General features: G+C 49.6%; 1 protein-coding gene across 5 annotated transcripts; it reads right to left on the bottom strand.

The window, feature by feature from the left end:
* Positions 1-3,434: 3,434 nt before the first annotated feature.
* On the bottom strand, positions 3,435-24,457 carry ZSCAN20 (zinc finger and SCAN domain containing 20). Of its 5 annotated transcripts, none has more exons than XM_031021541.2 (8): positions 24,364-24,457; positions 17,814-18,340; positions 13,352-13,538; positions 12,818-12,894; positions 12,451-12,535; positions 10,401-11,087; positions 8,527-8,955; positions 3,435-7,951 (listed from the first exon to the last, which is right to left on the bottom strand). In XM_031021541.2, exons 2-8 carry the CDS (start codon positions 18,228-18,230, stop codon positions 6,696-6,698), a joined length of 3,138 nt encoding a protein of 1,045 aa, XP_030877401.1. In that variant the 5' UTR covers positions 18,231-18,340; positions 24,364-24,457; the 3' UTR covers positions 3,435-6,695. The 5 variants fall into 5 exon arrangements, with proteins under 5 accessions (XP_030877401.1, XP_006750338.1, XP_030877402.1 ...); XM_006750275.3 differs by having other exon boundaries at positions 24,360-24,409; XM_031021542.2 differs by having other exon boundaries at positions 8,527-8,952; positions 24,360-24,409.

Genomic DNA, 24,457 nt, shown 5'->3' with positions numbered 1-24,457 from the left:
AGCCTAACACTTCCTGCAGGAAGAAACGGTTTCCAGTGGGTTCTGATCGAAGCCATGTCAAACTCTGAAATACCACTCTCTCTCCCCCTCTACCAGCTTACAACCAGCATTCGAGGACAGCAGAGTCGAAAAGGCGAAGTTGCCTATGCCCCACTCAATAAAAATACAGAGTGTAAGTTGACTAAGGAATTTCAATCTTGAGCCACGAAGTCTCCTGGACATTACCGGAAGAGGTGGGTGGAGGAAGGAGGGGGAAAATCCCCATAAAGACCCTCCAGCTCTTGCCTCCTTGAGTACCAAGTGTGTCAGCTCTGTTCCTGAACCAGGAGGCAAATCAGAGGAGCCAGGTAAAATTCAGCCCTCTGGGAAACCTTCCTTTCTTTCCATCCATAATCATCCTTGTGTTATTTGGGCCCCAGATTCCTCAGATTTCCTAGCACAGAGATCCCAGGAGAAAATCAAAGCAGGTGTATGGAGAAGGCCAGCAGACCAATGAGCCACCTGTTATGGACAAAAGGCAATGGCTCACGAGTTTGTACATCCACCCATGTGTGAAGGACCATGGAGAACAGTGAAAGAAAGATGTCAGTCCAGCACAAGGGGCATGAGATCGTACAGCCTCATTGTGTACCCCTGATTCCCCCTCGCCCTTTCCTCCGTGCTTTGAGGGTCATGAAAGAGATGCCAGGAGAGCTCAAAACAAGTTTGTTTTTTCTTTCAGTTTAATCAGTATAATTTATTAATTTATCAGGCCACTTTGTCCCAAAATAGGATTTAACTAGCCAAAATATGAAAATAATGAAATGAAAAATGAAAATAATAGAGGATAAGGAAGTGAAAACAAAGCCAGGCAAAATGAAGTCAGGGACTGGTGAGCAAATTGCGAACCAAAAAGGGCCTGCTCGGTTTTTAGAATTGGATCTTGAACCTCTGAGCCTCCTGGTGGCCAAACTTCATTCCATTTTCATTTCAGAGTCCCTAAGATCAATCACAAGTGTCTGGTCTTCGTAAGATATTAGTTGCTCAAAGAGAGTCCCTGGAGATCACATGCCCAGAATGTGCCAGAAGGGCTTAGCGTGACCTCCGGCCTGGCTAGGCCCACCTCCTCCCATCGATTTCTGGGCAACTTCAGGAGTGGGGTTGGGTTGGGGGCCACATGGGTATGGTCATGAACAAGCCTTTCCTTAGCAGGTGCTGTCTGGGGTGGGGGCATTCTCCTGCCCTGCCCACCCCCTTCCCAGTGAAGTGTGCATGAGGGTTTCAGAGTAGCAGCTCACCACCACCACCATCCCCGGGCCCACCCTTGACCCTCATGCTCATCTCCACTCCTCTAAATATACAGAAGCTGCTCCATGCCCTGTGAATTCCCCAAAGTACTGAAGCCAAGACACATTGTACATGGGAGGAAGAAGAGGAGTCTCTTCCCCTGTGTGTCACAACTGTCACCTGGTACCACTCTTCAGAGGTGACAATGGCTCCATCAGCCGCTGTCCGTGGCTCCTGTCCTGCTTGGGCTCATGTGATCCAGAACCAGCCTTACAGGCCCGTGTGTTTCCTTACCCTTCCCTCCTGAGGCCCTCCCCCTCTAGGTGGCACAATTATGGGGCATTCTCCAACAATGAAAATGTGAAAAACAAATGTGACTTCAGAAAGCATTATATGATGTCAGATGGCAGACAGGCTCAGAATGATCCGCACATACCAAGAGAATCCCTCACCGGACCGTGATTAGAAAATCGATGTCTGTGGGCGTCTGTATTCTGCCCATTCAGTGTGTTTAGGCAAAATTGTTTAACCGGATCCTGCCCTTGACCGGTCTGATGCTCTTGACTTAACTAAGTGGCTCTTAGACCAAAGCAGCGCTCAGCCTTGAGATGTGGGAGGACAGACCCACACTGAGAAGAGGGGCCTCTTAAGCTCTCTGCCTCTTCCTCCAGGCAGCCCACCGAGCTCAGGCTCCATCTAGGCTTCCTTCAGGGACAGGTGAGAGGGGCGCCACAGGGCAACGAGGCCCCCAGCCTGGGGCGGGGAAGTACAGTGAGGGCCACCACAAGTACATTTGGAGGTAATTCCAGATTTGCCTAGAGTCAGAGTGAGGGGAAAAAAGGTGCTACAGAGACGGTCGTGTTGATACGGATGTCGGGAGAGAGGCAGCAAACAGGAGCTGTGGGAAGACGTGGCTGCACCCCGAACTCCTAGGAGCCACCTGAACCCCACTGTCCGGCCAGGCCTTCCCTGACCTCCTGCCACCTGTCACTGACCTCTAGGGGCGGCCAGGGGCCGGGGCTCAGCCTCAGTGTCTGCTAAGAAGTGGGGGCGCTAAGGGACATCGAAAGGAGAGGTGGGATAAGGGGAGATAAGCGGCTGCTTCCGGTGACTGGAGGTGACTGCAGGCAGGGGCCCCCGTCAGAAGGCTCCTGGTGCAGCCCACCGGACAATGCCCTTCCGAGGGAGACTGTGGCTGGGGCACTGAGTCTGCAGGAGGCGGGACAGGCGCGCCTCGCTGGAGCTTTGGGAAGGAGGCCTGTTTGCGGGCCAGAGCGGGTCCGCGACGTGTGTGCCCCATGGGGGCGCTGAGGCCGAAGACGGCTGCAGAGGGTCCTGGCGGGGGAGGTGGGGTTGGAGGAGCCAGGAGTCACTCAGGGAGGGCGGGCGGGCAGGAGACCGGCTCCGGGAAGGAGAGCCCAGGCCAGGAGACAGTCCTAAAGTCCTGGCCAAGTACACGGCACTGCAAATGCAAATGGAACAGTGAGGGGGGCCGATGCGTCAGCAGCCCTGGGCCAGGAGCGCGGACGGCAGCCTGGGGAGGGGGGCCTGCACCACGGCCGCACCCACTCCAGACACCGCCGCGCTCAGCGCTTCGAAGCTTCGGCCCCCCCCCGTCCACACAGGGTGCCACCCTTCTCCCCAAAGCGACTGAACACAAGTCCCTTTTCGCAGCCTGGAGGCGGAGAGCTATCCCCCACCGGGGGCCCAGAACAGGATGAGGCAGGGGGAAGCCAGGGCCCCCAGAGGTCCTGACTGCCACATTTCTCAGCATGTGAGGACCCAAGCCGCCTTACACCCCTCCTCGCAGGAGGCTGAGGCGGCCATGACGGTGAGATCCCTGCTGGAGCCCAGGCCTAAAGAAGGTGGGTATCTAAATGCAGCCACAGCCCCTGTTCCCGGCGCTGACCCTCGGGCCTGCTGCCTCCGTGGAGTGAGAATCCTCTGAGTGTCTTCCGGTCACCCCAGAGGAGCCGATGCCCTTCTTGAGGGAGGGTACACAAGTCAAGTAAGGGGACACAGCTCACATGCGACACCCTGCCAGGGTCACATTCGCCGCTTCGGTTTCCCATCACCAGGGGCTGAGCAGTGCACACACAGGCTGAGGCCCAGGCTGCAGAGTGGATCTGCTTCCCAAGGGCAGACCCGCGTTAATGAAGCTCAGAATGTGCCAGACCCAGGCATCCATTTATTGGAGCAGCGAAGACCTGCTGGAGGATGTCTGCGTGCCCCCGCAAAGCAATGGGGCAGGACCCAGACACAGAAGCCAAGTGAACAAGAACTTCCTACAAAGGAAGGGTCGGTTATGCAGGGAGGAGGGTCCACCTGGGCCCCGTCTTCCCTCCTGGCCCACCCTGCCTGTGTTCTCAGGCTGAACCTGCTGTTGCAACAAAGCATCGAGGGGCAATGAACACCCAACTATTCACTGGAAGCGTGAGACACCAGCACACCTCCAAGAAGCGGGGTGCCGGTGACACGGGGGAGCGGGCTCAACTTGGCTTCCACAGTGAAGGTTCCAGAAGACTTGGGACTATACTGAGAATTCAGGCATCGGCAGCTACGGAGAGTGTCCAAAAGATGACAGGAGTGTGCGGGGGGTGGTGGGAGTGGGGAGTGGTCTAGAGCTCCTTTGAGGAGAGTCTCACTCTCCCTTTGGTGCTTCTCAAGTTCTGCCCTAGGCCCAGTATTTCTAGGACTTGAACATACTCCCTTTCCTGTGGTTTAACTCCCATGCACACAGGTGACTCGCTAGTCCTGAGCTGTCCCCTAGCTTCAAGCCACACATCCAAACGCCTGCTGCAGTGCCACTCAGATGTCCCTCAGGCACCCGAGGTTCAAAATGTCCCGAACTAACCTTGTCATCTTCTGCCCTCCTGCATCTCCTCGTGTTCCCAGCTCTGGTGACATGCTCAGTCCGTCACCCAAGGCATTCTAGCTTTCCTCTGCTGTCCCCAGTGCTGCTTCTGAAACCTCTCAAATCCATCTGTTCCCCTCCAAGGTACCCACTGCTCCAGTCCAGACCCTCACATTTAACTGGAATATTGCAGTAGCGTCCCTACTGCAGCATAGCCAAGCTCCGCTCAGACAATGCGCGTCCACGCCGCCCGCGGCCTGACGTCCAAGCTCCACTCCGCCATGAATGAGGTCGGGAAGCTGCCCCAGCACCCTGCCATCTCAGCTCTCACCACTGCTCACCTCTCCGTTTACACCCCAACAGTCCTAAGCTGCTCTGGCGCCCGCCCGCACCCTAAGCCATGCTCTCACACCACCATGCCTCTGCCTGGGACTCCCTTCCCCTCAGCTCGCATGGCGCCCCGTGCCTCCTCTTGTTCCTGCAGATCTGCTGGTGCCAACCCAAGGCTCACCCCAACCCCGCCCCTCAGAGACCATGTGAGCCAGGAGAGGTAAACGGGGAAGGAGCTGACAGGCAGTGGCCCTGGGGATGCTGGTTATCGGGGAGCAGAGGAAGGGGTGGAGGACGGCTCTCACTCTGTGGGACTGCAGAGCACGCCACTGACTCCCTTGTGTGTGAGGAGAAACTGCCACGCTTCCCGTCACATCCACCATCTGATAGGTACTTCCCAAGCCCATGAAATAACCGGGGCCTGAGGGCCTCGCGGTATCACGGGCAGAGATGTCAGGACAGGGATTTTCCTTTAAGATCCTCTAGAAACCAAAGTCCGTGGTCAGTATTTTTAAACCCTCCTAAGGAGAAACTCTTGGAAGGCCAAAGTATGCACATCAGCAAGCCATCCTGGTGAGCCCTTCCGATTGGTGTGGAAGCACTGGGCAGGCCTGGCATGAGCTGGCTCCGGATAAAATTGTGCCATGCACCTGGGATGCAGGGCAGTGTTCAAAGTCCTCTCAGTAGGGACGCGCCAAGTCCTCCCGCCTCCCCTCTGCTCAGCTATTGCATGGCCATCAGGAACAAAGCTTCCACCAAGAGGAAAAGGGCCGGGGAGGCAAAAACACAGGCCCGGATTTCTGTAAGGTTTAACATTCAATCCAGCCCAGTCTAACTCGAGGAGGACTGACTCCTTGAGAAAAGGGAAATTCTTAAACCCTACTTCCTTCGTGGAAGTGGTATCCCGTGGGAAGAGGTACAATGTGGCTGGCTGAGTGTTCTCCCCAGTCTCGACCCCCTGTACCTCTCACCCATATTGTTGCAAAGAAGGAAATCCACATCAAGTACTTTAATACTAGCTCAGCCTTGCTCCAAGCGTTGTCAATTAGGGTCATTCAGACCCTTTCATATTTAGGGATTCTCAATTGCCGTACTTGCTAAAAGGAGAATTCATAAAGGAATTTTAGTAGGAAACCTGGGCCACAGAGTGCTTTGGGGTCCCCGCACCTGAGTTGCCAGCGGAAGGGGATTCAGTACCATAGTTAGGAACACCTCAGGCTCCAGAGACAGACAGATCCGGTTAAAGTCTGCCTCTGCCACTTTCAGACATGCCACCCAAGCACATTACTTAGCTTTTCCAAGCCTCAGTTTTCTCCTCTGGGAAATGCGGAGATTAGTACCTTCTTCCCAGGGCTGCCGTGAGGAGTGAGAGGATGTGTACAAAGCGCCTAGCACAGAGCCTGCCAAAGAGCAAATGCTCAATAAATACTGGCTACATTTGCTATTATTAATATTTAGCAATGACGTCACTGATGTTCCTCCTCTTTGCTGAGGTCACGGTGGTCTGCTTCAAGCCAGATTCCCAGTTATGCCCTCTCTCCCCCATCTCAAAAGTTCTTCTGTATGGACACGCCCCAGCTGAAACCTGCCATCCTGAGAATTTGCCGCCGTGTGCCAACGGACCGCGTGGACCCGGTGACAGTGTAAAGGCAGAGTGAGGCCTGGAATCACTGCCTGGGGCTTTGGATTTACCTCTAGTCCCCCACGTTATCAGTCCGGCTCAAACATTGATAAAGTCCTCCCATGACAGCAAATGTAAAGACAGCCTGAGGACCACATGGGGGACTTTTATAGGAGAAAAACAAATGACACTTAAGAAAAGTGCCTTTAAACCATAAGAGACAAACTGAGGGTTGCCGGAGGGGAGGTGGGGGATGGGGGATGGGGTAACTGGGTGATGGGCGGGAAGGAGGGCACTTGATGGAATGAGCACTGGGTGTTATACGCAACTGATGAATCACTAAATTCCACCCCTGAAACAAACAATACGGCATATGTTAACTAAATTGAATTTAAGTTAAAAATTAAAAAATTAAAAATTTTTAAAATTGAAAAAAAGTGCCTTCATATCTGGATCCTTAGCATTTGTAATTCACTTCCAAATAACCTGGATTATACCAAGATAGCTTCCCTGGGTATACACCAAGCTTAAAAACTGGGTAAGTTTCTAGCATACATCTTACGATCGGAGATTTAAATATACATTTTTCTCTTTTGCTGTTGTGGCGGTGGGGGGGGGCATCTCCTATGATGCCTTCCCTCCCGCATGAGTTCTCCGGTGGGCACTGAAGTGGGAGCTATTGTTGAAGTCTTTCCCACACTCCATGCACTTGTAGGGTTTCTCCCCAGTGTGGATTCTCTGGTGAATAATCAGACTAGAGCTCTGGTTAAAACACTTCCCACACTCTCTGCACTTATAAGGCTTCTCTCCCGTGTGAATCCGCTGGTGAGTGATGAGGTTGGAACGATCACGGAAGAACTTCCCACACTCAAGGCATTTGTAGGGCTTCTCTCCCGTGTGCACTCTCTGGTGTGTGACAAGCTTAGAGCGCTCACTGAAGCTCTTCCCACAGTCCACACACTTGTACGGCTTCTCCCCCGTGTGGGTTCGCTGGTGGTTAGCCAGCGTGGAGCTCTTACTGAAGCTTTTCCCACATTCAGCACATTCATATGGTTTCTCTCCCGTATGGATTCTTTGGTGGCTAATGAGGGCAGAGCTCTTAGAGAAGGTTCTTCCACAGTCAGAACACTGGTAAAGCTTTTCCCCTGAGTTGATGCTGTGTGGGCCAGAATTCAAGTTCTTACTGGCACTCTGAGGTTGTTCAAGAGATGTCTCTTCTGTAGAGTTCCTGCAGTGAGCACTGAAGGATGGGCTTGGGCCCAAGTTTTCCCTAGGCTCACTGCAATGGTCAGGATTGCCTCCCAAGTGGATTCTCTGATGTTTCAGGAGGTTTGAGCTCTGGTTGAAACTTTTCCAACATTCCCCACATTTATAGGGCTTTTCCCCTGTGTGGATTCTCTGGTGGGTGACAAGATTGGAGTGATCACTAAAGCTTTTCCCACATTCAAGGCATTTGTAGGGCTTCTCTCCAGTGTGGATTCTCTGATGGGTATTGAGGTTGGAGCGGTCACTAAAGCTTTTCCCACATTCAAGGCATTTGTAGGGCTTCTCACCTGTGTGGATCCGCTGGTGGGCGTTGAAGTGGGAGCTCCGATTGAAGCTCTTCACACATGTATCACACTTGTAGGGTTTCTCTGCCAAGTACAGGCCTTGATGGTCGATAAGTTTTTCTAAGTCCTCTTCAGAAGAACATTCTTCCCACTGCTCCTGGGGGGTGTTTCCCCAGTGCCCTTCACCTTCACCTTCATTTTCACGGTCTTGCCCCCAGTCAGGAGGGTGGCAAACATCCTCTCTAGTACAATTTGATAAAGCTCCAGGCAAATCCTCAAAAATATCCTGCTCCAAAATCTGGTCTTCATCCTTATGCCTCATCTCAAACCCTAAAATAGACAGAAATGCAGTTTTTCTTCATTCATTAGTTAACATCTATTTATGGACTTTGTGTCTTGTGAATTTAACATGAATTTATATCACATATTTTCTGTTCACATCTTGTAATATGACTAACATGAAACTGATCAACTTTTGGTGCATATGTAAATTTCTGACCTGCAAAGCAGAAAGCGGAGCCTAGAACATGGTGACCTCACCAATGGAGTCATGAGGCCCAGGCCACACAGCCAGCTCATCAGTCTCTGGCCAACTCCCCCATCCCTCTACTCAATACTGAACACTTCCTTCTTCTAGCACATTCCAAATAGCCTGTGTCATGGGAAATTGAATAAACTCTATAATTTCCCAGATAAATCCCAGTAAAATCAAGATCTTGATACTGCTTATCTCATTTGGGGGATTACACAAAGCTAGAGACTGAATTATCTAAGCAAATCACAATGCTTTTCCTTTTCACTTCCATTCTCCCTTATAGTTCAGAAACAAACAAGAAATGAGCTGGCCCCCTTGCTCTCCCTGCATGCTTCTGGATTTTGTGGGCATCAAATTACTCCCAGCTTACCGGTGTCTGGGGTATTAGGACGTGGGACTGGAGATTTGATGGCATCTTCATCTGCCATCTCATCCCAGGCCTGCTGGTCATCAGCCTCGGTACTGCTCTGCCCGGACCTAGGGAGAACTGCTGCCTCCCTGAGGGGTCCCATGGCTCTGACGGCCGTCCGTGCCCTCATCAGGGAGTCCAGCTCCTCATAGAAGGGGCACGTCCCTGGCGGGTGGCTGCTCTTGGCTTTCCGGTAGCTTCGAAGGAGGTTTTTGAATCTGTAGCGACACTGCTCCAGGGTCCGCAGGAAGCCCTGTGCACAGAGCCGCTCCGCGATGGCCCGGTACACCTGGCTGTTCTGGTGACAGGTGCGAAGCTTTTCAGAGAAAGGAGACTCACTGAGAATGGTCAGGAAGGCCTTGGTCTCCTCGTAGCCCCAGTGCACACCTGCTGTCAGGAGTGAAGAGTTCAGAACTGTGAGGCATAATGAGACGTGCCTTGGTCATCAGGGTTCAGGGTCCCCTGCCCCACCAAATGCCTAGAACACAGGCCCCTCAGAAATTTTCCTGGCACCCGGGGCCCCAGCAAAGACTATTCCCTTGCTTCTCAGAGGTATGCCACGGCCTCCCACCGCGCCCCCTTCTAAGAGTTTCCATTAATTCTTGAGTCTTAGCTGAAGAGGACTCAGGTGGCCACATTATACCAGGTGACCCCACTCCTCTGGCTTCAACTGACTGGTGTGGGTTAAGGCCTCAAGCTGGGATCCAAGAGACTTTATGTCCATGCCATACACATCCTCTATTATTTTATGAACTTTTCTCTTAACAAACATGGTAACTGAGAATCCCTAGACATAAATGGACTTCAAACAATCTTGCTATAGCATCCACGTGAGGATGCCCTTTCCTTTTGTGGAGGAATGAAAAGGAGGTGGTCTGTTCTCAGGTCCTCTGCAGGTAAATGATGCAGCCCAGGTGGGAAGCATGGTGGAGGGGAAAACCACATAAAACTGGAGGCAGAAGATCTGGGCTCTGATCCTGACTCTGCGCCTACCTCACTGCGTATCTTTAGACAAGACACTTCATCTCTTGGGCTTCTGTGTTTCCACTTGTACGGTGATTGGGTGTTTCCCAAATGTCACGTGTTCAACTCTATACCACCATGATTTCTGTTACATATTAAATATCTCACTCAGTATCTTTCTTTACCTAAATTTACTGTCTGTGAAATCACCGGTTGATGTGCTCATTACACATTAAAATTAAAAGTTCACTCGTAACACAATAACCATCCCCATACTCTTAGTGACACACTCTGGCAAATACAGCTAACCCTTGAACAACGTGGGTTTGAACTGCACGGATCCACTAATACACAGATTTGGGTTTTTATATACAGTACAGTGCTGTAAATGTATTTTCTCTTCCTTATGATTTTAATAACATTTTTTCTCTAGCTTACTTTATTGTAAGAATACAGTATATAATACATATAGAAAGTAAGTGTTATTTACGGTGCTGGTAAGGCTTGTGGTCCACAATATGCACTATTAGTAGTTAAATTTGGGGGGAGTCAAAAGTTATACATATATTTTCGACTGAGCAGAGGATCAGTATCCTAACCCTGCATTGTTCAAGGCTCACCTGATACTGAATTAGCTCTTTAAGGTTCCTTAAGGTTTTAAAAGTTTGCTTTTATAGCTAAAAAAACTCATTTTAGGAAACTGATCATAGGAGGCAAGAGTAGGAGTTTGGGGACAACCAAAGGAACTTAACACCTTACTCCAGTGGCATCGATCTAGACTTGCAATCCAGTCTATGCTCTGAAATCAGGGAGCAGAGGTTTGGCTGGCAGGAGAGTTGGAATCTGGATCCACGACACCCCCTTGTTCTTACCAATACGACTCTGGAACAGAGTTGGGCCCCCTGGAATCCTGGGCTCCTGGGCAGATTCATCAGTGGCCAGGTCATCACCATTACAGTCTTCTGCCGTTTCCTCAGGCCCCCAGCCTCCTTCCTCCTGCTCGTCCATCTCTGCATCGCTATCCCCCAGCCTGGGGAGTGCCATCGCCTCTCCTGGGCCATCTGCGGTTCTGATGGCCGTCCGGGCCCTCACCAGGGCCTCCAGCTCCTCATAGAAGGGGCACGTCCCTGGTGGGTGGCTGCTCTTGGCTTTCCGGTAATTCCGTAAGAGGTTTTTGACCCTGTAGCGACACTGCTCCAGGGTCCGCAGGAAGCCCCGAGCCCTCAGCCGCTCCGCGATGGCCCGGTACACCTGGCGGTTCTGGTGACAAGTCCGGAGCTTTTCAGAGAAAGGAGCCTCACTCAAAATTGCCAGGAAAGCCTTGGTCTCCTCGTAGCCCCAGTGCACACCCGACACCTTCATGTCCTCCGTGTCCCACTGGTATGGCTCCTCCCAGGCCTTTGAGTCTCTCCAGGCCAATGACTGAGCTGGTCTTATTGGCTCATTACCTGGGTTGTAATCTGCACTGTTCCTTTTGCCAGAATTTATAAAGCCTGGACGCCAAAATTCTGGTCCTTGCTCTCGCTGGCAGTTGATACTTGGTTTTGAAACTGGGGGAACTCAAACAAAAGAAAGAAGAGAAATGATTAAGTAGAAATGATACACTGAGCAGAGCATTTGTCCAAAATGCCCCTGAAAGAGATCATTTCCCTGCATGAGGCTAATGAGAAATTCCCATGCCAATTCCCCATGTTAACTGACCTGTTTGCTTTCTTCACTTGCTTTCTTTGTTGTAGTTATGAGATATAACACAAAGAGTGAGTGTTACTGGTCCACAGATGGGCACCTGGCCTAAACTGGCCCAACCAGAATGAATTTAATGGTTGGAGAAAAGGTTTTCCTCTCTCTCACTCATTTGCTCTGTGTGTGTGCTTGTGTGTGTCTCTTGCTAGGAAACTTGTGAGCTCAACTGACATTGGCATCTATCTTTTGATTATGACACATGACACTCCAGTGGGAAGCAGACACTGAGGATGGCAGAGCAGAGAGAAAGAGCCTAGGTCCACCATGACACTGCTCAGTCACTTTGCACTGTGGTTGGAGCATGCCTTCCGCTGGACTTCCAAAAACGTGACAAAATACATTTCCTTATTTTTTAAAACGCTTAGCAGCTATGTGTAAAGGACTGCTGTCCCAACAGCTCCTAGCCCTAACAAAACAGGAAGCCTTTAATTAAAATAAATATTTGAAGAAAACTGTATCAGAAGTAGCTGAGAGCTACAAGAAACTTTAGGCTTACTTGGTTCAGCATTTCCCAAAGTTTGCTGTGAACACTATCTTACCCAGATATCATGGTTTATGTAAAAAAGGAGTTCTACTGTCAGGAAAGGTGCCAACAAGCTTCCCGTGTCTCCCCTTAGCTCCCCTGAGGAGGCACACCTAGCACTGTCTTCCACTTTATCCCCTTCTCACGTCTAACCCCTCACACTGACCCCAGGCTCTGCAGGGAAATGGTTCGTTTTTGTTTGGCTCCCTGGAGATGCGCTACAGAGACAGGTGCAGGCCATGTGGGCTTCAAGTGCTTCGAGCCCTATGATGCTTACTTCTCACTGTGGTTTAGTACATCAGTCTCATGGGTTCAGGTCACTGGAGTCTGCCCCTGAGAGATGGACCCTGTTTGCTGCAGAAAGGACTGGGTTTCTGAGACAGCCTAGGACCGCCGTGGTCAATGTACTGAGGAAATGAGCCCCAAGAGGGCAGGCTCTTGGAAGCCAACCGCCAGCCTCTCTATGCAGGCAGACCCCACGCCCCCCACTCCATCCCTGCCACCAGTGCTGGCCACAGAGAGCATATCTTCTTCCTGTGTCTCAAGTGCCAGACTTCCTAGAGCCACAAGTCTTAAGGGAGCGACGAGACAATCTTCAGGAACTGAGTGTACCAGAAACCAGACAAGATCTTCCTGAGAGGGAACTATTTCCTTACCTAGGGGCACACCGTTCCCACACCCGTCTCCTGGGGGGTCCTTGCAGAACTCCTTCTCGGCGTGTTTGCCAGGGCCCAGGGCTTCCTGCGAGATGTACAAGACAAGGACGGCAATTGAAAACAGCCTGGGAACCCTAGCAGGCCCCAGGAAAGGTCACGGACACAGGGAGACCATGTGTGAGACCAGCATCGTAAGGAGCAGCATGACTGAGGAGAGGCCCAGCAGACCGGGGGCCGGGGGGCAGCGGCTAACGCCCTCCAACACATGCCCTTCTGCTGAGGGCAGGCCACAGAGAGAGGGGAGGGACGCAGGGGCACGGGCCCAGGAGAAGTCAGGATAGGAAAGAAAGGACAAACAGCAGCTTACCTGGGACTCGGCTGTCACCTCCCAATCTCCAACACTCCCCATCTTCGGGAGAGTAGGGACTCGGGGAGTGAGGACAGCTGAGGAGAAGAAAAAGTCTCTGAAACCCAAGCTCTGGTTCCCAAAAACCATCCCCTCCCAGGTCCAGGTTTCCAAGGGCCACGCTTGCATCAAGCTGAGACTGCCTGGCTAGCCAGGGCAGATTTCCCCCTTTTACTTCCCTTCTGGAGTGTCTGGTTCCGAAGCAGGCCTGAGAGAGGGCCGTGTGTAAGATGCCAGCTCAAACCGCTATGATCACCACCTGGCCCCAAGCCGACCTGAATGTGCTGCGTGACTCAGCTCAGTGGGGCGTGCCAGCATCACTCGGAGCTTCCTCTTCTTACACGATGCTCACCTGCCTTACCTCGCAGCGTGGCCATCAGACACTATTCTACCCCTCGCCTTGAATTCCTCACATCCCTCCTCCCCGTGCGCCCTTCCTTACCCACTCTAACCGTCTCCTCTCTTCCCTCCTTTTCCCTGATCCTTGGTACTCACCACTCTCTTTCAAGGGCTGTGGCACCATCTTGGTGTCTAGATGCTTGGGAAGGTCAGGGCATGAATTCTTCACCCACTGCTTCTGGCACTGTGCCTCGGGCCAGTGATTCGCTGGCTGCAGCTGACAACGCTGAGATTCTTGCATTGCCTTTAAGGACCTGGTCTCTTCTGCACACAAGTCCAGTTCCTACACACAGACAGTCAAAATTCCCAATCATCAGTTCAGTAAGACCAATTTTGCTAGGGCAGGGAATTCTCTTTTGAGTACAGCTGTGGTCCAGAAGTTCACAGGCCCATTTTAAGATCCAAATGACTCAAAGTGTGACAACAAAGCCATGAGACCAACGTGAGTAAAGAGACCAGCACTGATATCACCAAATGGCTACTGTTTTGTTCAACAAAGGGAGGCTAAGCAAGTGTCTCAACGAGGCTGCTACTGTTCCAGACATTTTTGAATCATAAAGAGATAAATCATGTAACATGATTTTATGACATTAAAACATAATCTCTAGACATCACAAACAGACCGTTTCATTTTTAAGGTATCAAAAAAAGATAAAAGTTAACCAGATATCTGTCAAAAGATAAAAACAGATATAACAATAACTTTAAATATAATTGCTCTAAATATTCCTGCTGCGAGGCAAGGAAAATTCAAAAATAAATATAAGAGAAAGGAGAGGCAAACAACTACAGATGGAATTTTAAAATGGAATAAAAGTATGTGCTGTTTGAGAGAGGTCCATCTACTCTTAAAACAGAAGGAGAAGCAGAGAGGAGGCACTGTAATTCAAAAGGAAAACAGAAGTGGTAATTTCGACTTCAATGCAGAAGTTCAGGCAGAAAAGCCCTCAGAGACAGAGAGCACATATATAAAATAAGAAGGAATAATCAGTTAAGAGAGGACAGTACCCAACTCAGCATTATCAGTCATAAAGCTCATTTCTTATCCGTCTGTTGGTTCCAAATTCAGAGATGGAGGTGTAGATGTTATTTCCCCGCCCTAAAACCCCAACAATGTAACAACCTCATTGCCTTACAGAAACTTTTAAAAATGTGTTTCAATGTTTTCCCTCGGTATTTTCAATACTCAGGTGGTTTCAAAAATAGAAACTATGAAGGTCTAGTTAGTGAAAACAGCCCATCCCATCTGCCCAGTGTCTTCCTTCTCCCCACTCCTCCCCACAGGAAACCACTGTTCTGCATCCTCTCGGTTTCTGTATATATAAGCATCTATGAATACAGACTCTTACTTCTTCCCTATTTTTATATAAAACATAGCAATTATATACATTGCTCTGAACCTTATTTTTTGATTCAAAATAATAACATCCACCTTCATCGACTTACAGAGTTTGTGAAACCTATAACTCCAAAAATCTTTTGGCTGATCTGAAAACTCCAATCTTCTCCCCAAAACGGGGATGTTTATCCTTAAGATATATAGGAATGGGCCATAAGCATAAAAAGCCATTCCAAATGAAGCCATCCACCAGTGTCCTGTGTGGTTCACAGGGAGAAAACATCTGCTTCCAACCTTCTTCCATGGTTGTTTAAGGAAAAAACAAATCAACCTCTCTTTGTTATAGCTATAATCTTACCATCCGCAGAGAAATTGTGTGACTAGACTCCATAACAATCCTCACTCCCAGCCCGAGCTCCTCCAACTACTGCCACACCTAAGCAAAGATTCTGATTCCACGGATGGCAATTGTAGACACAGAAAGGAGATTCAACAAGGAGAAGGAAAGAATCAACAGAATACTAGATGAATAAAGAATCCACCAAAAATGCCTGTGCACCACACAAAAGCCTACACATGGATGTTTACACAAAAGTCTACACATGGATGTTTATAGCAGTTTTACTCCTAATTGCCAAAACTTGGAAGCACCCAAGATGTCCTTCAGTGGGTGAATAAACTGCAGTACATCCAGATGATGGAATATTACTGTGCTAAAAAGAAATGAGTTATCAGGCCATGAAGACACATGGAGGAACTTTAAATGCATTACTCAGTGAAAGAAGCCAATCTGAAAAGGCCACATACATCCTGTATGATTCCAACTATGTGACACCTTGGAAGAGGCAAAACTATGAAGACAGTAAAAAGATCAGTGGTTGCTAGGGGTTTGGGGAAGGGAAGGATAAATATGCAGAGCACAGAGGATTTTTAGGACAGTGAAACTACCTTGTATAATACTATAATGGTGGATACATGTTGTTATACATTTGTCAAAATCCACACAATGTACAACCCCAAGAGTGACATCCAATGTAAACTAGGGACTTTGGGTGATAATGACAAGTCCATGTAAGTTTACCGATCATGACAGGTGCGCCACTCTGGTGGGGAATGATGTGCATGTGGGCTGGGGGGGGACAGGGGGCATATGAGAAATCTGGGCACTTTCTGCTCAGTTTGGCTGTGAACCTAAAACTGCTCTAAGAAATAAAGTCTATTTTTTTTTTAAATGCCTATGCACCTGATGGGGAGAGAGGTTCCGGAAGAGGTGACGACAGAATCAACAAGCCAAAACCCACCCAATAGCAGAGCTGAAAGATCTCTTTAAGGAAAACATCTTGGACATTTAGCCCAGCAGCACCGCCTTTTCCAGGCAGTTCTCTCTGAGGAATCTAGTTAGCTGGTTAAGTCTTGGAAAATTTTCACTTGCAGAAAATGTAACCGAGTCAGGTATCCTGCAATGTAATCACAAGCTGTAACATCTGTGGGGGCAGGGAGCTCCTTTGCTACTTATCCATTTGCTTGGCCATTTGTGAGCACTCAAGAGCAGGAAGAAAGTTAAAAAATAAAAATAAAAGTCACAGAAGATAATACATCATAGAGAACGTTCCATTACTTTACCTTTTTTTTTTTTTTTTTTCCTAATTTTAGAAGCAGTTCAACCTCGCCTCAGCTCATAGGGATATAACTTGAGAATTCTTGGTCTAATCCAACCCTCTCATTTTACAGATAAAGAGTCATAAAGACCCTAATTTAAATTGATTCTCATCTCTGAGTCTCAAGGTCTTCATCTTCCAGCTCTGAAGTCCTAAGACTCCCATTTGTTTTTTCACTGCTATTTAAGATGAATAGCTGCTTTCTATACAAGAAATAATATGGGAGGGTGGGCTGGCATATTCAAATAAGGTACACTCTCTCATACTTAGTTCTGTAACTTCAAATAGGACACTTGCTGTGTCTTCAGTTTGTAAAGGAATCCAAAAAGCCAACCCACAGACCACAAACCTTTCTTCCCCTGATCTCACATCTGTCCAGAGCTTTACCTTTTACAGAAAACCCCTGCCATTTGCAAGGGATGTTCTCAAACCTATAATTTCCCCCAACAAAATGTGATTAACTATAACATCAAAAAACTACTGACCACATAACAAGGGGAAGCAACAGGGTTATGCTGAGGTGAAGGTTCTGGGCGGCTGGCTCACCCCAGAGCCAGCTCAAGGACTTTGCTCTACATATGCCAGCTCCAAAAGCAGGATTCAAAAAAAAAAAATGGTGCCACAGAAAAATTATCAATGACATCATGGGCCTTCAGTCTCTTGCAAACTGTTGAAACTGTGAATGTTAAATCCACGATGCCTTCACTTCCCTTATCTCGGCTCTACCACTTACTTAAATAAATCTAGACAAGTTCCTTACCTCTTTGAGCCTCTACTCACACAGCTGAAAAATGGTGGCAGAACAGCACCTACCTTCTTGGGCTGCTGTGTTGATGAGATGAGCAATACATGGAGAAAGCTGAGAATGGTGTCTGACACACAGTGAGTGTTCAGGAAATGTCAGTTACTAACCCATTTGAGCCTCATACCTCAGAGGTATTTTAGTTCCCATGGTTTGGCAGATGAGGCATCTGTCATGTCGTAGAAAGAACATCGAACTTGGAACCTGAGCATCTACGTTTAGGCTCTGGTTCTTACTGAGCTCTGCAAGCCACCTGAGTTTGGGGGCCTTAGTTTAATCTGCACAATGAGGATGATGATGCTACGTCTGTCCACCCAGATTTCTGCTATAAGCACCCAAAGATTTCATCACATGTGAATCATAATACAAATCATGCACACTGTGAACACAGTCCCGGGAGGCAATCTGGGCAGTGGTTCTGAACGTGGCCTTCAGCATCAGGCTGCCTGAACATGCTCTGTTGTCTGGGGCTGTGTGACCTCAAGCCGACCACCTAGCTGTCCTCTGCCTCAGTTTCCTCATCGGTAAAATCAGGGTAACAGTACTGATCTCATTAAACCTTTGATAGGATCAGATGAGTTAATACATGGAAAGCACTGAGAACAGTATCAGGTTTACAGCAGTGCTCAGTGAATGTCAGCCGGTCAATAATAACAACAATCACGATTATTACCGCTGTGGTTTCGGCAATTATTAAGCTAGTCACAGCCCCGCCGCCCTGCCTGACCCGCTCCTTGAAGGACAGACTGTTTGCCTCACCCTCTGGCCTGCAGCCCGGACTTCTCGGTGCCAATCCTCCACCAGGGCCACTGCCTCCTCGCCACTCTCAGGGTGGCGTGCCTGCACCCAGGCCTGGACCTCCCTGGGTAAGATAGTCAGGAACTGCTCCAGCACCAGCAGCTCCAGGATCTGCTCTTTGAGGCGGATCTCCGGCCGCAGCCAGTGACAGCAGAGAGCCCAGAGCTGGCTGAAGGCTTCATGCGGTCCCGCCGCATCCCTGTACCGGAACTGCCTGAAGCGCTGGCGGGAGGCCTCGGGGCCAGGGACGGGGTCACGGTTCTCCTCCTGGAGTTTGGATTCTGATCTCCACGAGTCCCCCTCCAATTTCACAATCAGGAGTTCTTCAGGCTCCGGTCGGGGAGAGGCCTGGGTCTGGGGTTCTAGGGCCACGGCCATGGTTGGTCCTGGATACCTCGCTTCAGCTGGACTGTTCTTGTTTAACGTCTTCCTGCATCTAAGGCGTGTCCTTCAAGGGGCTCCTAGGAGAGGCAACGCTCCCCAAGGCTCTGAAGGCAGAGAAACAAGGGACAGTGTAAGAGGACCCCCGTACCTTCCACTGCCTTTGCCTGGGGCAGGGGTGCTAAGAGACGAATATGCATAAGCGGGCACCCACGCCAGCAGGCAGCATGCCTTGGAGGACAGCACAGTACGAAGTCCTCTGGGATGTGCCAGAACACTGTATTCTGGCATCAAGGCTTTCATCATTAAGCATGCCTGCCTTCCTCTACGCATGCCCAAAGTCTGACCTTTCCTCAAGGTGGGTTCCAAATGTCACCCCCTCCATAAGGCCTTGTTTCCCAGGCTTCAACTTTCCCCTAAGGGTGCTCTCCTCACAAAATCCTTTCACTCCATACCCCCTCTTGGTCAACCCATCCATTTGGCATTTTTCACCATCTCAAAACTGATGACTCCCAAAACTCCCACCAGGACCTGCCACCAGACCTCCAGACCCCAAATCCAGCCATCTACAGGACATTTCCACTTGACTGTCTACTAGGCACCTCAAACTCAGTGGGCCACAAACTAAATTCATCTTTTTCTCCCACAAACCTGTCCTTCTGGAGCTCTCCACCCCGCCAAGGCACCACCTTCTTTTTTTTCTTTTAAGATTTTCTTTGTTTATTTGAGAGAGAGAACACACGAGCAGGGGGGAAGGGGAGAGAGAGGAGGAGAAGCAGGCTCCCCACTGAGCAGGGAACCCAATGAGGGGCTCGATCCCAGGGCTCTAGGATCATGACCTGGACCAAAGACAGACACCCAACCGACTGAGCCACCCAGGCGCCCCAAGGCACCACCTTCTATCAAGTTACCCACACCAGAAACCTGGTCATCATCTCTCTCCAACATCCCCCACATCCAATTCATCACCAAGCTGTGCCCTCCTGGCCTTCTAGGAATCTACACCCCCAATGCCACCACTTCGAGCCAGTGAGTAGCCATGCTTTTCACTGCATCAGCCTTCTAACTCAGGTCCCTGCCTGCTCTCCCCTCACCCCAACCCGGGGTTCTTCACACAACAACCAGACTAGCTCCAAGTCTGACCAGGTCACTTCCTGCTAAACACCCTCGGGTGACCTCCCACATTCCTCAGGATCAAGCGCGAACCTTGCCCACGTCCCCACCTCATCTCTTTGCCACACTCCCGCTGGTCAGGGCGTTCCAGCCGCACACCCTCTGGACCCTCCCACGGGCTGCCGGCAGTCTCCTTTGGGAAGTGTTCTCCCTTTCTTCACCTAGCTAGGTCTCAGCTTCAATTATACTTTTTGCAAGAGGCCCTCCCTGTGCCCTGAAACAAGATTCAGTCCTTCCTGTGCCACCAGCTTCCATGCCACCTACATTTGCTCCGTTGTTCTCTTACCCACGAGATCATAAGCTTCCTAGCACAGTGCTCAGCACACGCAGGAAGCGCTCAATAAACAGACAATGGTCAGCTCACGATGGTGACGTGTCATGAAGCAAGGGTTATAATTAATCCCCTGCTGCACACACTAGATTTTTTTTTTTTAATGACCTTCTTGCTCATGCCAGAAGGAATTCTCTTCTCTTTACTTCCATCAATGTCACACAGGCCACATTCTATGTTGTGTTACAGGGGTGTGTGTATGTGTGGCCCCAGATGGATGACAGCCAGAGGGCAGGACTATAGTTTGCCCCTTCCCTCCCCCACCCCCGAAATAAGCATGGCACACGATGCACAGGAGGCTCTCAGTAAATGCTTGCGGAGTGGACATCTGGGGTTGCTTCTTTTACACAATGAAGACTGACGACACTCATGCTGGCTTATCTGGAAAAATGAGCTCTTTGTGTCATTCCCAACAAATCCAGATGACATAAAAAACACCCATTCAAAGGAGGCTATTAGCTACCCCCAAGTGGGAATGACACAGCTGAACTGAGAAGGGAGGGGGTTAGTATTTAGATTTTAGGCCATCTGACTGGACTGCCCAGAAACAAGGCAAGGGCGGTGCAAAATAAAGCCTCATCCTGAAGACCTCCACATACACAAGGAGGCTAGGAACAAAACTCATGAGCACCTGGCAACCTCCTCTTTGTCCTTCAGCTACCAGGTCATGCCCTTGTCATGCCCTGCCCCCATCCCTGCTCTCCCAGAATCACCGCCCCACGACCATGTTCCCAAAGCAGTTGGCACATGCCTCTAACATAGGTGTCCTTCTACACCATTGTAGTTCCCTGTTCTGACCTCTGACAGCCCCACTGCATTGCATTATCAGGGCCAGGACTCTATTTTACCCATTTCTGTATCCACAGTGCCTAATAAATAGCAGGGCCATTGGCAGTTTTGTTGCCTTTTATGAAAATGGTAAATCTGGTACATCAAAAGCCTACTGGGCTACGGAAGGTCCATCATATATACTAAGCTAAAGAATTAACTCTTCATGAAATTTCTTTTTTAACCACAGCCTTAATCATGCACTAGTCCAAAACCATCTGTGGCGCTCTCTCGCACAAGTCATTCACCACCAGTCATTTACAGAGTCCCACTGTGCACCCACACTGTACTGGTAGCTGGAGAGCCACCAGTAACTGGGACAGACGGTCTCTACCTTCATGAGTTACACTCTCATGAGAGAGACAGTCAATAAGCAAGCAGAGAAGTCTGTGCTCCTGCACCGAGAGAATATTACAACAAAATAGGCAATTAGTAGTTTTGCCAGGCCCAAAGCCCAGGGTCTCAGGTAATAGGTATTTTCTTCTGGGAAGACTTGAAAGTCCCAAAGGTTAGTTTCAAATAAAAATCTGAAAGCTTTTTCTGCTACTCTCTTAGACAGGTAATGAATAGTGGCCTATCCACAGAGGGAGGTCAATAAAGTCAGCAAATAGCAGGGTGACTTTACAGAGAGCTGACGGAAAAAAACAGACAAGGGCATTCAACAGTCCTAAGATGACCAGGAGTATCCGGGCCACTCGAGGATCGGCAATCTCAAAGAGGACCCATCTACTGAGTGCCCATGAGGCGCCAGCCTGCTGCTAATAATCTCACTGAATCCTCCGGGCAAGCAAGCGAGGTGTCATTGGTGTGGAGCTGTACTACACTGATCTGTAACTTACACGTGTGAAACTGCACGCGAACACCGGAAAGAGAAAGAAAGCACGTAGTTTAAACAGCGCAGTCAGTTCCATTCACTAGGTGTCTGTTCCAGAATGAGCATGACTTTCCTGGTCCCCAGGGTGGTCTGAGTTCCCTCAAGCCTTCCTTTCCAGGGTGTGAGCAAAGTATGTTTCATACGGCCGGTCCCGAAACACAGGCCAACTCTTTCATCTGACATTCAAACAAGGAAACCCAGCTGCGCTGGTTAGCTTATTGAAAGACAGTGTGTTGGTTTCTAAATGGCTCCTCGCCAAAGGATTTTCTAGTGATTTTTGGCTAAATGTGATTTCCACCTTCTGTGCTGACTTTAGAATATAATTATCCTGTAACGTATGAGTCCACATCCTCAATTTACATATAGGGAACTGAGCTTCTACGAAAAGGCTCACTTAAAGTCACACAACTAGCAAGCAGCAGAGTTGGGACTCAGCCAAGATTCACTCTTTCACTCGTTTTTCTTAACTGCACCCTACAGCTTCCCCTAGGTGTGCCCATCATCCAAACTCCTGACAAGATGGTATGAGAGTGGAAAGAACATTAAGGCAGGAGGGAGCAAATCAGGGTTCCAGTTCCACTCATGCCATTATCAGCTGTGTGACTTTGGACAGGTCGTGTGGCCTCTGCAGCTTACAGCTTGACCCTACTCAGCGCTTGCCCCAGATTCCCCAATTAGCATGATGGGAGCAGAGCAAAGGGACAGGAAGACTAGAATCAGTGGCTACACATTTAAATGGCTACAGGGGCCAGGGAATGTAAATGGGTACATGAGTGGAGTGGGGGCTGTGACTAACTATGGAGCACTAGAGAGAACACTGGCCCAGTTCCCAGGCCTTCTATTTTTTCCAAGAGAAGCTAACTCTGGATTTTTAAATATTGGCAACCGACTCAAAATTGTTTCAAACACCAGGACTAAATAGAGGATGATGACAGGCTTCTTTCAGCATGGGCTGTCATCACTTTACCATCTTTCAGCTAAATGATCTCAAAGGTCTCTTCCAATATCCCAGAAGACCTAGAAAGGGTACAGATTCCCCCTAAGCAATGAGGGATCGGTGTTGACTGGGTCAGGATCCCTTTACAAACACAGGGAAGCTGAGGGGTATCCTGGCTCCTGGGGTATTAAGTGTGGATGTGGACATAAGGAGCCCACCCACTGAACAGTGAGTTGGTAAGAGATCTGCCCCAATCCCATGGCAAAAGCCAAGACTGGTCTGTGACTTCCAAAGAAGAAACTAGGAGTCCCCAAAGGCTGTCAAGCTTACTGGGCTGATGGTCCAGGCTACTGCTTAAAGTAACTTGACCTCACATTTAATGGGATTAAACCAGGGAGAGCAAATGGGCTTCACATAAAGCACCAACTTCAGTCAATTGCACTAAGGACTCTGAAACCCGTGTCAGTATGTGTTGTCACCAATTAGCTAAAACCACCAGACACAGGAAGGAGAAGCGGCAGCACACATTCTATATATTTGCCACCCCTGGCTTAAACTCCCATAGGTAACGAATCAGCACCCAGCAAAGACAGCCCTGACAGGCAGGAGAAGACTAAAAGCTCATGCCCCTGGAAATCCACCGGAAGTAGCAGCCTTCAAGAGTGGTATAGCAAAGCTCACCCTAGATTGTCATTATTCACACATGCATCAAGTATTCAAGTGTTTACTGATTTACTTGATTTACATCAAGTATTTACAACCCTGGGCTGGAAATGGAGGTGACTAGGAAACTGTCCCTGTCCTGGAGATGCTTATGGTCAAGTGGAGGAAACCAAAAAAAAAAAAAAAAAAAAAAATCACAGATAATCATGATCAAATGTGGTAAATGCAGTAAAAGAGGTCTGTGGGAACTGGGGTTGGGGGGTGACTCAATCTGCTTAAGGGAACTGAACAAAGTAACATTCGAGTTGGTTCTTGGAAGAATGGTTCTCTTGGCAGACAATGGGGCGAGAAAGTGTACTCTAAGCTGAGAGAACAGCATACATAACAGTGGAAAACTAAACAGCCTCCCCAAGAGATGGGGAAAACCAAACAGTCCTGGAGCATGGGGTGCACAGGATTAGGCTGCAGAGAGAGTTTATGAAGAGTCTTGACCGTCAGGCTAAGGTGTCTGGACTTAATTCTACAGGCGATGGGAGCCAAGGTTTTTAAGCAGAGGGCACAGTCAGATTTGTGGGTTAAATAGATGACGCTAGCTACAATGTGTCTGTCCAGGCTGGGGAGGTGAATAGGTGGGAGGCTTCAGCAAAAACCCCGACCAGAAAGGGGCTGGCTGATTCAGGACACATTAAGGAAACAGAGGGATCTGAAGATCCCGGATGTGGAAGAATGCAAGAGGAATCAGAGGGTGCCTGGCTAAAGTGGACGACGGTGCCATTCACTTCCATCAGGCAGAAGGAAAGGGGACACTGGTTTGGGGCCGAACACAATAGCCAGTCCCACCTACTGGGTTCCAGAGGTCACAACCATTAGGGGAAGTGTAAGGGGGTATCAAATCTGCTATGTTTGTCGAGGCGGTCAGGTAGAGGCTGGAACACTATTTTTAAGGTCGGGCTTCAAGCTCAGGCCCTTTTCTCTTCACTTCTTGCCAGGGCCCGAGAACCCTCTATCCTTCCATCTGTGGTCTCCAGACCCTTCTAGGACTCTCCCGCCTCCAGAACTTCTCTCGGTCTCCTCACCTACAGACCTTTCTACGACCCTCCTCACTCCCAGGGTGTTCTATCTCCCCGTTCATTCCCGACCCCTCTATGACCCTTCCCATCTCCGGACGCTTCATCCTCTGGCCGCCCTCACCCCCACCCCCACAGAAAAGCTTCTTTCTCCCCTCTCACCTTCCCTGCCCTCCCTGGGACACCACCACCTCCTAAGCCTCCAGCCCAGAGCCTGAGTCTCAGCTGCCCCCGCCCCGCCACCCGGACTCACCCACCGAGACACCCACTTCACCAACAGGGCGGAAGTGCTCCGGGGTTCGCGCAGGGAATGCTGGGACGCGGAGTCCGCACCGCGCCACCCCGGGAATG

The sequence above is a fragment of the Leptonychotes weddellii genome, chromosome 4 (assembly GCF_054177405.1).
Source record: "Leptonychotes weddellii isolate Sample4059 chromosome 4, ASM5417740v2, whole genome shotgun sequence".
Lineage (NCBI taxonomy): Eukaryota > Metazoa > Chordata > Mammalia > Carnivora > Phocidae > Leptonychotes > Leptonychotes weddellii.
Note: the sequence above shows the minus strand (reverse complement) of the source record. Positions and strands in the feature narration are given on the sequence as shown.